Genomic DNA, 13,071 nt, shown 5'->3' with positions numbered 1-13,071 from the left:
AGCCAGCCTGATCTGAAGAGTCACTCGCTTTGTGTTCATTTCTGCAATTTTGTATACAAACACACAATTAGTTCATCACTTATGATCTGATAGGAGGGGAAGATTTCAAAAAGATGCTGTAATGCTGCTGTGCACACTGGATGAAAACGTTGAGTTTGAAGTTCTGTCTTGTTAAGGTTGCCCTTCTTTTCTGATTGCCACCTACAGTATAAGCATGAAGCCATTAAGTCAAATCATTGTAGATATCAGAAGTCTCATTTTACTGCAAGTGCATTTTCACTTAATACTACAAGATATCACAAGAAATCATCCTTTTTTTCTCTCCCTCTGTGCAGTGTGGTGAGTGTTTGTGCTCTCTCCCAATGTAAATAACCTTTGTGGACGGTCCCTGAGTGTGTTTGGTTGTCATGACGCAGCCGTGTGATGCCATTCAGAGGAAATTACACTGCCAGAATTCAATGGGTGTCTTTGTGGGCCTCTGTCCCGTCTCCTGCTGCGTCCATTTCATCCTGGGACGAGCTTTTTTAATAACTCCTGCCCTTTGACCCGCTGACCGCCCCGCTCTCTGATACAGAGGGAATTACAGCCCATGTTTCCCCTCTTATCCATTTGTTTATGTATGAATGAATGTATGCAACCTGTGTCAAGGAGTCGTTTCCTGACGGCCATGAAAAGGAGCGAGTCGCTGCTTTACAAAGCCGCCGTGGCCTGGGACCTCGCCTATGACCTCCTGCTTGTCGCCATCATGAGTCATGATTAAATTCAATGGGCCTTTAATTCAAGAATAATGTTGTCTTCCTCCCATTCGCCGGTATATAAGCAGGCTGAGAGCGCGGTCACAACATCGTCCTCGGCGTTGCAGATCAGCAGTCATCGTCTCTCTCAGTAGGCTGTGACCTTCTCCACCATCATGATCTCAGTCTGCTCCGTCTTAATCAGTCTTGTGCTGTTCTCCGAGCTGAGTGGCCACTCGGTCGCCGTGGCCGTAGGCGACAGCATCACGGATCCTGATGGCCTGGGTGCTCTACTGGGCGACGCAGCGGCGGGCGAGCCGGCTGCAGGTGTCCCTCTCTACAAAGGAAGCAACGGCAGGGATGAAGAGGGCAGCCCCAGGATCCTCATCCTCTCTGTAAGTGCACACCTGTTCATTTATTTTGTATTCATTTATTCTGATAATGATGATTTTTAATGATGAGTAGTATTTTTGTCAATAAAATGGATAAATATAATTGATAACAATTTGACATAAATAGAATAGAATAATTAGAGTTGGGAGAAATATGCTCTTAATCATTCTGCATCAGAAAACATTGAAGCAGAAAAAGACTTGAATGATTGCCTTAAATAGGCCACAAATAACTGTGTGAAAGTGTATGAAAGAGGTTTGATCCCAAAAACTGTCCCAAACGCACCTTTAAAACCGCCTTAATCGTCCTATAGTGACCCTTTCTATCTTCCTAATTTCTAATTCCTTCTAATTTGGAACTTTGTGCCCCTATTTCTGCTAATTTGCAGGTTTCAATAAGGCTTGAATAAACCTTCCATGAGGTCATTACATTCAGACTGAGCAGTAGAAGAAGCCGCTTATTCCTGCACATTCCCCTACAATCTTAAGTTTAAGGGTTTTTTAAGGCATGACATGAAGGTGTTTGCGTCCGTAAGTGAGACACGAAGGAAGTCTGTGTGAGATGACCAGATTGGTTGAGTTTCCTTCATTCAGCTAACTATGTTCTGCCAGTGAGAGTCACGCCTCATAACTATTCATTGTGTGAGATTTCTTTATGTGAACACACTCTGCAAACCATATTTCAACAAGAAAGAGCACATGATCTTCATCCCGCCTTTGAACAGTTGACCCCTTTCAACTGGCCACCGTCCTCGGCTCGACTGTAAAGTCAGTATATCAAAAGGTTTTACTGCGGTGTCGGAAAACCTGGAAACGCCATCAGACGAAAAGGTCAAACGATCACAAGCGTATAAGATTTATTGGATTCACAGTGGGAGGAATGATGATATATCTCCATTCCCGAACGTTTGGCCCAGACGTGTGAAGATTTGATCTGGCCGCCGCGTCTCCGGGGCGTCGTGTTATCTCTGCGGTAATGGGGAACAGGCAGCCGCCATGAGGGGGAACAAGGCCATGGAAGAAAGCAGCAGGGCCACCGTGCTGCAGCGAGGAAAAGGCGAGGTGAAGCTGGGAAACTTAGGGCCAGTCTGACACGTGGGGCTTCACGCAGCTTTGAGACGGAGATCCATGTGCTCTCTGGAGCGAGCAAGGAGATAATCTGGAAAAGCTGCTGCAGATCTGCCCCAGCTTCCCCCAGCTGTGCATGTGTGTGTGCATGTGTGTGTGTTGCCCAATATGCACTGCAAAAACACAGCAAATACTTTTAACAATATAAGCACAGGAAATAAATTCTAGTTTGAAGAACATGATTGGGTCTAGTTCAATCTAACTAAATCATCCCGTTATTCTGTCATGACTGCAAACATTAATCCACACCTGAGAAATGTGTACTCAAATGTGTACTCAAAACTGGATCATGTGGTCGTCAAGCGATGAATTGAAGAAATGAAAAATCGCATCATGTTCTTGATTCTACTGCAGCAATCTGCCGCTTTCTGCCCTGTTTCATTTATTCTGGGCCCAGGCTGTTGTAATCTCAATGTTCTGGCAGATTCTCTTGTTTCTCAACAGTCTGACTGGTTAGATTTAAAGGCATCAGTAGATGTTTGGATCAAAACCACTTACTGTTTGTGCCCTTGTGTGACACTGCTAATGCTTTGCTGCAGGACACCCGGCTGAGGGGACACAACAGTTGGGCACTTGACCCTGCATTACCCCGCAGGCTTCCTGTGCTCACAGGCCGCAGCTTGAGCCGCGCTCCTGCCGAGTACAGTTCGAAAGTGGATCGCAGAGACACAGACCTGGACAGTGAGTATCACGTCTGATACCTTTTGAAGTCTGTACGAGCTAACTTCCATGTATGTCTGTGTTGATCACACTCTTCTGCGTGTCCCTGTGTGCAGTGCTGCGGTGTATGATAGGACGAGTGTATCGGCCCTGCTGGGAAGTGTGAAGGCCTCTGTGCTGCAGACCTCCTGGTGTGAGCTGGACAAGATCTCATGTGACACAAATGTGTAAAACATAAATCTTTATTAAAAAGAAAAAGCCAGAAAAATATGTATCCATGTACATATGTGTCTTTCATCGTGAAACTGTGACAGTGATTTAATGCAGCAACATTAGCTGAGCTCATCTGATTTGCCAGAGTTCTGCTTAAAGAAAACAAATCAATGAGTCCCTGTAATGGAGTGCAGATCAGCAGTCAGACTCTGAAGAAGCTGGTGAGTTTCCCCTGTCCTGTGATCAGCTTCCTCTTGCTCGGGGCCTTGCTGACCTTCCTGCCCGCATTCTCGGCTGACACGGGTGCAGGCGCCTTCTTCTGTGGCGGCTGGTTCTCCAACTCGTGCTGGTCAGAAGAATCCACCTGCTTCCTTTTGCCTCCTTTGCCCTGAATCCTCTGTTTGTCAGCTTCTCTTCTGCGGTTTGTGTTTCGGCTCTTTGGCCCCAGAGCCGCCCCCTGCCGTTGTGCGCTGCTCTCCTTAATTGGCCGTTCGGCTGCGGGCTCTGCTGGAAAGATTGGAACAGAGCGAACGCAAAAGTGTGACAACTGTGTAGAAAAATAAAGGGAGGAAAGGGAGGAAAGGGAAAAAGTTGTGACGAAGATTGCTGACGTTAGCGCCGACTTTCAGCAGCCTGTGTGTTTATTCTGTGAAGTTGAAACTGAACATTTCTCAAGTGACCCGATGGAGCAGAGCCTGAATTCACACAGAACGAAAAACAGAAGGGGAAATTGACTAAAACATGTGTGTGTGTGCAGGAGTGTGTGTGTGTGTCTCAGTTTTTATTACAGATGTGGGGTTGAGTAGGTTTTATAGAACAGGGATTGGTTTAATAGTTGGAAGTGCCAGTCCCAAAACTGGGATTGGGAAGGGTTCAAGCCGGAGCTGAGAAAGTGTGCCCTGGCCTGCATTCAGCGCCAGGGCGTCAGAGGAAACACAGAGGGGGGTAGAGAACACGCTTACCCGTGACCTGAGAGGCGCCATCCGTCTGCAGGTCCTCGTCCTCCTCTCGGGGGGCCCCGCACTTGGGGGCTGGGTGCACGCAGGTGGGGACCTGGCTGGTGCTCGGGAAGTCCAGCAGGCGGACGAGGGGCGGCTCCTCGTCTTTGTACGTGCAGGCAAACTGGGACCGGATGGCGCGGCCTCTGACATCTCTCTGAATCTAGGATAGAGCAACAAAATGGCATAGCTAAGTTCTAGGAGACTGACCTGGAGAACATGACCAGGGTGGAGAGAAATGGATTAATAAAACAAGTAAATCTCTCTTGCTTCCTACTACTCCTCCATAGTTATGCTAATCACAAAAACATACAAACAGCTGCCCTCAGCCATCATCATCATCACAATGTAAGACTGTAGACTAGCACCTCATTAAAAGTAAGCTATTGCAGAGGGAATTCTGAGGACGGCCTTGGCCCTGAGGCAGACAGATCCACAGCTTCCATCTCAGCGTTTGATCTACGCCTGCTTGGGATTATTAAAATCCAAGGATTTCACTCTTCAGGCCAGTGGGCCGCAGCGTGGTGGAAGAATGTGAGGGGAAGAATACGATGTGCAAAGCTGAGTGGCTCAGAGAAGCACAAAGGGATCAAAGACTTTGTGCTTTTCTTCTTCAGGAAGAACAGCAGCAGCCCCGTGGCCGAGGAACGCTTCACAAAAAGAGCGAAAAATGCTGCTCGCTAATAACGCCGATCTCCCAGAAACAATGGGAGGGGGCGAGGAAGAATGGACAGAGCCAAATTGCGACCGACAAAGGACTTCACTTTCAATCTGAGCAGGTGGGAGCCTGGAGCTGTGGAGGAGGCTGTCCTCAGATGACCCCGGCACCCTGCCTGACCCCACGCTGGAGACACCTGAGCAGCAAGGGCCACATCATTCCCCCAAAGAGCCGGTGCAAGCAGTTTCTCTGTCTCACACACACACACACACTCAGGGGGGAGGGAGAGGGGGGGGGCGGAAGAGAGTGAGTCGGGTGAAAAAGATAAGAGGAGCAGATGCATGATTACAACTGCTGAAAGACTGAATCTCTCTGGAAGTGGAATCACAAAATCCCTGCAATAAAACCCAAAACCAACTTCATAACCTTCATGTTCGGTCAGAAGGTTTATGATCAAAATGTGAGGTAGATTCTGAGCACACAAACACACGCACGCACATGCACACAAACACACTTTTACGAAGCTGGATAATCTGTGACATTGGGAATACGAAACACTAAATCGATCCCAAATGCTAAACCTGTCTGTCTGTCTGTCTGTGTGTGTGTGTGTTTCAGTTGACATCAGCGCATGATGAAACTGCTGGAGAAGTGTGTGATAAAGTCATTCGCCAGACAACAGGAAACAATAACCTTTCAAGTTTCCCTTGCTAGTCGAGTTACGCGACTGATATGGCGTCTTCAAAGTGAAATTGATGCAGAGAGCTTCCGCCCGCCGAGTTCAGGAAGCGGTGAGCTGCCCAGGGACCATTACAGCGCACTCAAACAGGAAGCCAGCCAGATTGTGGGGAGCTAAGATGACATCTGCTCGCGCAATCAAATAAAGGAGCCATTTCACCAAATGTGTTTGGCATACATGTTTCAGAAGGGGTTCACACGCTCAGTCTCATGTTAAAGATCCAGCTCACTTAAACACAAACCGCCGCCGTGTCGCTGTGTGTTTTGGGTGAGTCAGCAGTTGTGCGTGTAGTCATGCGTAGATCAAATTGCAGCGGGCAGCGGCTGGATCTGTGCCCTTAGAACCTGCTGGGATCCAGAGCTAGGGTCCAGAGCTGCATGCGACCGAGCCGTCGTCCTCCATCACCCCGACACAGGTCACAGCCGGGAAGCCAGGAACAGATATTGACCTCGGATATTCCTTACACTGCATACAAATCGAGACCCCCCCCACCCCCTCCCCATCGAGCTTGGTTGATGGTTTGAATCCCCGGCAGATTAGTCGCTTTAGACGGCAGATTTGCACGGCGCTCTCAGGCCGACACTTGGAGCTGAAACGCAGCTGTGCAAATGGGAACGTGGAAGTCAGCTGAGATGTGAGCATCAGCTAAGCAAATAAATAATATAATACCAGGGAGGAATCGCAGGATGTAAAGACATTATTCTCAGTGTTTGGACATCTGATTCGATTTGAAGGAGCTGATGGTTTGCAAGGGTAGGGAGGGGGCGGGCGTTACCTTGGGTTTGAGCAGGTCTTCCCGGCTCTGGACGCGGCTCCTCAGGGGTTCTGGAGAGCATCCAGTAGACGCCTCGGGGGACCTGATGTGGGAACCACAAAGGGAGGGAAAGACGAGAGGTTCATGAATTATAAAAGATCAAACCAACCAGTTCTCCCAAACATGGTTCTCTTCTTAAGGCGGCCTTACGCCGGACCGTACCGGGGTCAGACTCCTCCATCGCCACCCACAGGATGTGACCAAGGTTCTGTCTTTGCCCCCCTGAACACAGCTGGTGGTTTCTACTTTTTTCTCTCTCTATTATTTTCATTTCAGATGTCTTTTCCAGTGAGGTGTGAGAATGTTCCACAATAAGGTTTTCAGTGGAGAATTGTATTGTCCCCTGTTGGTCTTTATGCCGTTTCTGATGCTTTTCCATACTGACATGATCCTTGTTGGCATGAAAAGATCTCATTTAATTTAATTTAGCCTCGTTAACAATTCACACACAAACTAACTGGTGCTCCGTTATTATTACTTCCTTCTCATATTTACATACGACTCCAGTATCTCTGGACGTCCCGCTGCTGTCTGCACCACGCGCTTGCTTAAGGGCAACTGAGACTATTCTTAACATATATAGTTTTGAGTGCGTTATATTTTCCCCCTTTTTTTTTTTATTCGTCTTCTTTCCATAAAAGGTTTCCATGCTTCGCAGATCAGCAAGAAGCCAGTTGGACCAGAGCATATACTTACTTTTATCACAAGTGCATCTGGTCTGCAGTTTGGCCTGTTGGTCAGGGAATCATAAAGGATAATTGAGGTACAATTGGCTGTTAAAGCCACAGTGGTAAATGTTAAGCTGTTGTTTTTTCAAGAAGGTCACCTAGTCCTTATGAATCCAAGAGGGGAAGGGAAGGGAATTTTCCACAATCTAGCAACCCAAATGTTGTCCTGACCTACTGTACAAGAGGGAGGGTCACTTCAGATATCAATCTTGTGGCAGTAGTTATGTCAAGATCAACAAGATATAACTTAAATCCCATTATTAAGCCATAGACAATAGAGGTGGGCGATACCGGGAATTTCGGTATCGATCCGATACCAAGTAAATACAGGGCCAGTATCGCCGATACCGATACTTTTTTACAAAAATAAAATAAAAAATCTCCCCCCACTACACATCTTTTCTAGATCTTCTTTTCTTTGTTTCTTTCTTCAAATAGAATTGTTCTTCAGAAAAACAATACAAAAAATAAGGAATTTTCTTCCTTTCAGTGCACTTCTCTTCTGTTCTTTCTTATACAAACAGAGTGTAAAAAAATATCACTTAAAGCAAATTAAAACAAAATCTGAGGTAGAGGGCTGACAAACCACAATACAACAAAATGCTGCTCTGGTGTCGCCCACCTCTACTGTGTGTGTGTGTGTCGAGGGGAGCGAGCTGAGTGGGCAGGCCAGGCTGAGCCTACCTGCATGCTGCTTGCGCCGCTGAGCCAAGTGACGGGGCAACATCAAAAGACGAGAGGGGAGGGGGAGCAAAGCGTAATGCTCCGCTCCCTGCTGTGACACAGCGCTACTCTTACAGACAGACACACTTTGATGAATCCGCAGCAGTCAGTGCGTGCGGGAGAGAAAAAAAAGCTTGAGTATCGATCTTTTTACACGAGTATCGTTCGATACCAATACCAGCGTTGGTATCGATATTATCGATATTAGGACCGATCCGCCCGCCTCTAATAGACAACCATTCAGGCTGCTGTCCTGTGTTAACACCACGTTACCACTATATGGGACAGAGACTAAGAATGGTATAGAAGCCTTCAAACCCAAACTCTCGCTATCTCTGGATCTGATGGTGAGAGAGGAGCTCTATGTATCCAGGTATAGCTAAGTGCCTAGCAGGACTACAAAGTTTTGCATAGAAATGTTTGGCCTTGGCAGAGGTTTATTGTTTTGTGCTTTGACTGTGCCAACCTGAATAGTGCAAGAACGCAGGTCCCCTCGTCTCCGCTGAGGACGGGCTGGTCCTCAGACAACAGATCTGCCTTGTTCCGACAAGGAGGAGCCAGGGCTTCCTCGTCCAGCAGAGCCATCAGCACCTTCACAGTCTCCCGACCTCCGTATGCAGTGGCGTGATTGATTGCGTAAGCCTTTGGCTGGAGAGAACCACAGTCAGTGCAGGACTAACAAAGCTGACTGACAGAAGAAGGCTTGAATGTGTCAATGTTGAGACTTCATGTTAATGTTGAGCAAATACAATCGTGTAACAGTGTTGTTTGTTGGACAGCAGAGGTTGTGCAGTACCCTGGCAGGACTTATGCCTGTCCCGTCTCCATCCGCCGTCTGTCTCTGGGCCTGGTGTAACTGGCAGATTCTCTCCCTCAGGTCCTTGGCTGTGTCTTCGGCGGCGGCGTACACCATGTCTCCACTGCTGCGTCCCTTCACCAGCACCGCCCTCACAGCAGCCACCAGCCTGGCTCCACACGCGCTGAGGGTTAGAGACGGACAGTCACATGAGCATCACGGGGGCCGTATCCTAAAAACCTGCATTTGTTTTGAGCAGGAATGGAATCTTTCTTCTGGGAGAATGCACAGGTTTCATCTGGATGGAATTATTAGTTTAAGAGTTCAGCCAAAATTTGCCAACATGAATAACTCTCCTACTACTGGGAACCAGAACTGCAGCGTCACTTTCAATTAATTAGACACTCATTTTACGGGCTTAGAGTAATTGTTTCGGTGCAAACTTCCATTGAGCTTTATTTCATTTTAATGCAGCATTGCCAATGTTAATAGTTATGAAGTGAAAATGTGCTCCAAATCCCTGTTAAGTCACCCTGGGCAGTGTCACTGCGCTCAGTGTATCGTCAGCAGAGAAACTCCAGGATTTCCATCCACGCTCGCATTTTGTCTGCACCGAAAGTCCAAAATATCACATCTGTAAATTGCTAATAGTGCGGTGCACCGAAGCACTTCGTGTTAAAGAGATCAGAAAACGTAAACACAGTACAGCGGAGAGGCGGCGGTCCAACCCTGACCCAGCTCTGCTGTGAGCGAGCAGGGCTCAGTAACCGAATCATTTGGGAAAACAGATGTTAGCCGAGCACGGGGCCCTGAACTCCGCACAGAAGGTGTTTGTATGAGGAAATACAGTACTCCACTGAGACTGCAGAGGCACACACTGCTGAAAGACACATGTTGGCCGGGTTCACGCGGTGTCTCATCACAAAGCAGAGCACTCAGATCAGACTGCATGAACCGAGAAGCCTCAGAGGAGCAATAAGAATCACATCCACTACACAATCATTACAATGTGTTGTTATGTCTCGACTAAGTGAAGCTATAGTTGCTACCGGCCGATACAAAGGGTGCTCAGGCCTCACATGATTTAATATCTTAATCATTTCTGATAACCACTTTGTTGCGATGCCAAAACGCTCAGCCTGTAACGGTCTGGAGGAAGATCTGCAGAGGTTTGAAGATCAGCCATGAAGGTAATTGTACCAGGAAAGATGCAAGTTATCATTTAACATTTAGAAAGATAGGCTTTGATGAAGCAGAGATGAACATGCTTTAGCAATCCAAATCTTATCACGTCAAACAGGGAATGACACGAGAGGCCTTTTCAAAGACCCAATCTGCTCTCTGCACTGGGACAGGTGGGAGTTCAGCTGACAGGTGGGAGTTCAGATCAGAGCTGAATTCATCTGTAAATACACCTAAACATTGCTTCGCTCCCTTCAGCTGTGAGACGCGTTTGACTCCTGAAGGTAAAACCTGAGTTACACTGACCAAACCCCGGAGGAAAGAGGATTCCACTTCAACCTGAATTGCAGGAAGAAGAATTTAAATCCAATAACGTCGGTGCCAGATACCAAAATGTGATCTTTGTGTTTACGCTCGTTTCTTGGAAACTTACTCCCTGGTCAGCTTGTGTAGATTACTCTGGAAATGTAATGTGTTTATAGAAGCGCTTCATTCATTTCACAGTATAATCATTTGACTAATAATAGAAAGAATCGAAATAAATACTACGTTTTTTGTTTGGAATGATCAAATACCAATTACTCATTCATACTGGATTAAACAGTGCAGCTAATGACCTTGTTTAAGTATAAATTTCTCAAGTCAGAAAAAACAAAGCATTGAGTTTGATGGTCTCAACAACAAAATGAACAGACCTTGATGTAACCTTTGACCTTTGCATGTGTTATGGTGATGTCTACAATGTCTTGTATATACAAATACAGTAAATGAGGTAAGTATAAAAACATGCATACTGCAGAAATTCACTCTGACGGAACTTTGCAATGCACACAACTAATGAGGCGTTAACCATTCAGCCCTCAGCCGAGTAGAGGCCTGGATGGAGTCACGTTGTGTACCTTGGGTCGGGAATCTCTCCCAGAATTTCCTCCAGGTTGTCCAGAAACTGGACAAAGTCAGACAGGCCTTTGAGATGTTTCCTCAGTGGGTCAGACTCGGCTGGAGCGTAGCCCTTTCCCCCGAGCTGGATGGCCCGCACGAAAGACGTCACAGCCTGCAACAGGGGAGAGCGCCAAAGAATGTCAGAGTCTGAACACGTCATTGCTGGAGTATTGTATGTGTGTGTGTGTGTCTTTCTGTTTCTTACCAGGAAGAGAGAAGTGTTTTTGATGCACGCTGCACGCTTCACGTCTGTGAATGCTGCTCGTCCCAGTGTGCGACTGGGGACGTCCAGGGTGAGTGCCAAGGCCAAGTCGTTCTTTGAGTTCACAAGCAAATCCAGGTAGGAGCAGTAAACCCTCCTGACTGCCATTTTCACCTAACGACAAGAAACCGCACTGTATTTCTTTAACTTACACATGGCTCACATTACAGGTCAGAGAAGAGCTTTAAAAAAAGAGTGAATTATTAAACTTTTGAATGGAGGCCACTGCAGGCTGTGTTTATCAAAAAGCAGCAAGGACAGTAGTTTTATTGCCTGAGTTAGATCACCGCAAACAGCAGCTGACAGCCTCGACTTCTCCTGAACTCCAGAAAGTTACATCACTCGGGCCGGTGGTGGTGTAGCAGTAAGCCACTACAAAAAAAACTCATAAATCTGCAAATGACAGAACGATTTGAGGGAGCGCGGCCGATCCAGAAGGTCTTGTGCAGGCACACACACACACTGCACTGCATTTTAAGCATGTGCCTGGTAATTGAATTCACATTGCACCATTAAATCTATGTGATGTAGAGGTCCCGTCAGTAAAAAGCAGCGTGGATTCCAGATACAAAATAACTGCACTGGGTAGTGAGGGGGATGAAAAGTTGACAGTGACCTGAGCCAAAATAACATTTTACATGCTTATCAAAAACTTCATGAGGGAAAGAGATGGAAAAGTCAAGAAAAGGGTTTCTTTAAAAGGTCACAGCTAACAGGACTACCAGGCCTACCTGTGAGCTGCAGGGCCTGTGCTTACTGGATGGTGTTGACGGTACTGAGGAATCGGGCAGCTCTGAGACCTCCACGTCACCTGACAGAAACTCAAACAGCTGGGTCTTGGCAAAAGAAGAAAAACATAGATGGAGAGATAAATCGATTGGCCTCATCTCTAACACAGTAGCCTATCTAATCTCTCACAATCGACGTCATCAGTCTGATTTCTACCAGCTCCCACTTACCGGGCTCACAGGCTCCTCTGGGTCCGAGTCCCCCCTCAGCTGCTTGTACGCAGACAGGATATCAACCAGGTCCACCGTGTTGGAGCGCTTCAGGAAGGATTCATACGCTTCCAGGATGAGATCATAGTTCTCCAGGCATCCAAAGTTGTGGGGTGGCAGGTGAAGTTTGTTTAATAGTAAGTGTTTCCAGGCCATCAGGACATCACTCAGAGCCACTTTGAACTCGCCGCTTTGCTGTCACAGGAAGAGGGAAAACAGCGAAGGCAGTGGCCATAATTACACACAGCCTGGAACCAATCACGGTTTTAAAACTTCTTCCATGATCCAAAAATGGGCCATGAGCGGTCTCACCCGGAAATCTGTGGTAATGTCATTAGTTACGAGCACTATGACAGGATGTGGAATGGGCTCATACAGTACTCAGACCACAGAGGGTTTGTTTGTTACCTGCTTACTAACTTCTGCCATGGCCAACTGCAGGACCATCAGCATGCCATCAGCTCCATGAATGGTGGTCCTCTCCGACTGTGACACCCTGCGACATTCTCTCCTGAAGGTTTTTACCATGGTTTTGAGGCCATCTTCTAAAGTCCCCATAGTTTTCTATAGAAGATTACAGACCAAAAAATATGGGTAGACGAAATCATAGTAGAAACGCATGTTTATGTGACAAATTACAGTCATATAAAATAATACAAAGGCAGTCACGTCATTTAAGGAAATGGGCATTAGGGTTCATTTACGTGACTTTATAACAAAAATACCCAGATAAGTCAGCTTTTATGTCACTTCCGACAACATTCAAGATTATAAGACACTGTTTGCTTAGTCACTGGCTACAAAAACTCTCAAATAATAATCACTAAACTGCGCAAACCTTTGTGGTGTTGGAGAAATGTCCCAAATCAAACGACGGCGACAATAACAGCAGCTGCTTTGAATTTTTTAAATCCCGGTGACGTTCCCTGGCCTGACCAATCAGCATCTAGATCACTACAACGGGACGCTGTTCCTTAAATAAAGTATTCGTCTCCCTCTTTTAACTCTACAACTTTGTGTCACCGTTCCCATAAGTGTTTTTACATTACGAAAATGTTATTATTAAAAAATAACGTCGTGTTCAGCGTTGAACTTGGATTTATT

General features: G+C 46.6%; 2 protein-coding genes across 4 annotated transcripts; one reads left to right on the top strand and one right to left on the bottom strand.

Annotated features, from left to right (window-relative positions):
- Positions 1-910: 910 nt before the first annotated feature.
- On the top strand, positions 911-3,080 carry pmch (pro-melanin-concentrating hormone). The gene is made up of 3 exons (XM_076159886.1): positions 911-1,129; positions 2,794-2,935; positions 3,031-3,080. Exons 1-3 carry the CDS (start codon positions 911-913, stop codon positions 3,078-3,080), a joined length of 411 nt encoding a protein of 136 aa, XP_076016001.1.
- A 60-nt stretch (positions 3,081-3,140) lies between these two features.
- parpbp (PARP1 binding protein) lies at positions 3,141-12,874 on the bottom strand. Of its 3 annotated transcripts, none has more exons than XM_076159690.1 (11): positions 12,806-12,874; positions 12,376-12,531; positions 11,929-12,162; positions 11,701-11,805; positions 10,913-11,083; positions 10,665-10,819; positions 8,584-8,767; positions 8,254-8,435; positions 6,298-6,379; positions 4,090-4,288; positions 3,141-3,634 (listed from the first exon to the last, which is right to left on the bottom strand). In XM_076159690.1, the coding sequence occupies exons 2-11, from the start codon at positions 12,523-12,525 to the stop codon at positions 3,330-3,332; spliced, it is 1,767 nt and encodes a 588-aa protein (XP_076015805.1). In that variant the 5' UTR covers positions 12,526-12,531; positions 12,806-12,874; the 3' UTR covers positions 3,141-3,329. The 3 variants fall into 3 exon arrangements, with proteins under 3 accessions (XP_076015805.1, XP_076015806.1, XP_076015807.1); XM_076159691.1 differs by having other exon boundaries at positions 3,141-3,631; XM_076159692.1 differs by having other exon boundaries at positions 12,376-12,478; positions 12,806-12,860.
- Positions 12,875-13,071: the final 197 nt, after the last annotated feature.

Source organism: Genypterus blacodes, unplaced genomic scaffold (genome assembly GCF_046128005.1).
Source record: "Genypterus blacodes isolate CSIRO-AG114 ecotype Tasmania unplaced genomic scaffold, CSIRO-AGI_Gbla_v1 ptg000099l_1, whole genome shotgun sequence".
In the NCBI taxonomy this organism is placed as follows: domain Eukaryota; kingdom Metazoa; phylum Chordata; class Actinopteri; order Ophidiiformes; family Ophidiidae; genus Genypterus; species Genypterus blacodes.
Note: the sequence above shows the minus strand (reverse complement) of the source record. Positions and strands in the feature narration are given on the sequence as shown.

Coding starts and splice junctions, on each gene's coding strand:
- pmch (XM_076159886.1), top strand. CDS start 911: ATGATCTCAGTCTGCTCCGTCTTAATCAGTCTTGTGCTGTTCTCCGAG. Junction 1,130..2,793: donor CCAGGATCCTCATCCTCTCT/GTAAGTGCACAC, acceptor GCTTTGCTGCAG/GACACCCGGCTGAGGGGACA. Junction 2,936..3,030: donor CAGAGACACAGACCTGGACA/GTGAGTATCACG, acceptor CCCTGTGTGCAG/TGCTGCGGTGTATGATAGGA.
- parpbp (XM_076159690.1), bottom strand. CDS start 12,525: ATGGGGACTTTAGAAGATGGCCTCAAAACCATGGTAAAAACCTTCAGG. Junction 11,806..11,928: donor CAGAGGAGCCTGTGAGCCCG/GTAAGTGGGAGC, acceptor TCTTTTGCCAAG/ACCCAGCTGTTTGAGTTTCT. Junction 3,635..4,089: donor TGGCGCCTCTCAGGTCACGG/GTAAGCGTGTTC, acceptor CAATCTTTCCAG/CAGAGCCCGCAGCCGAACGG.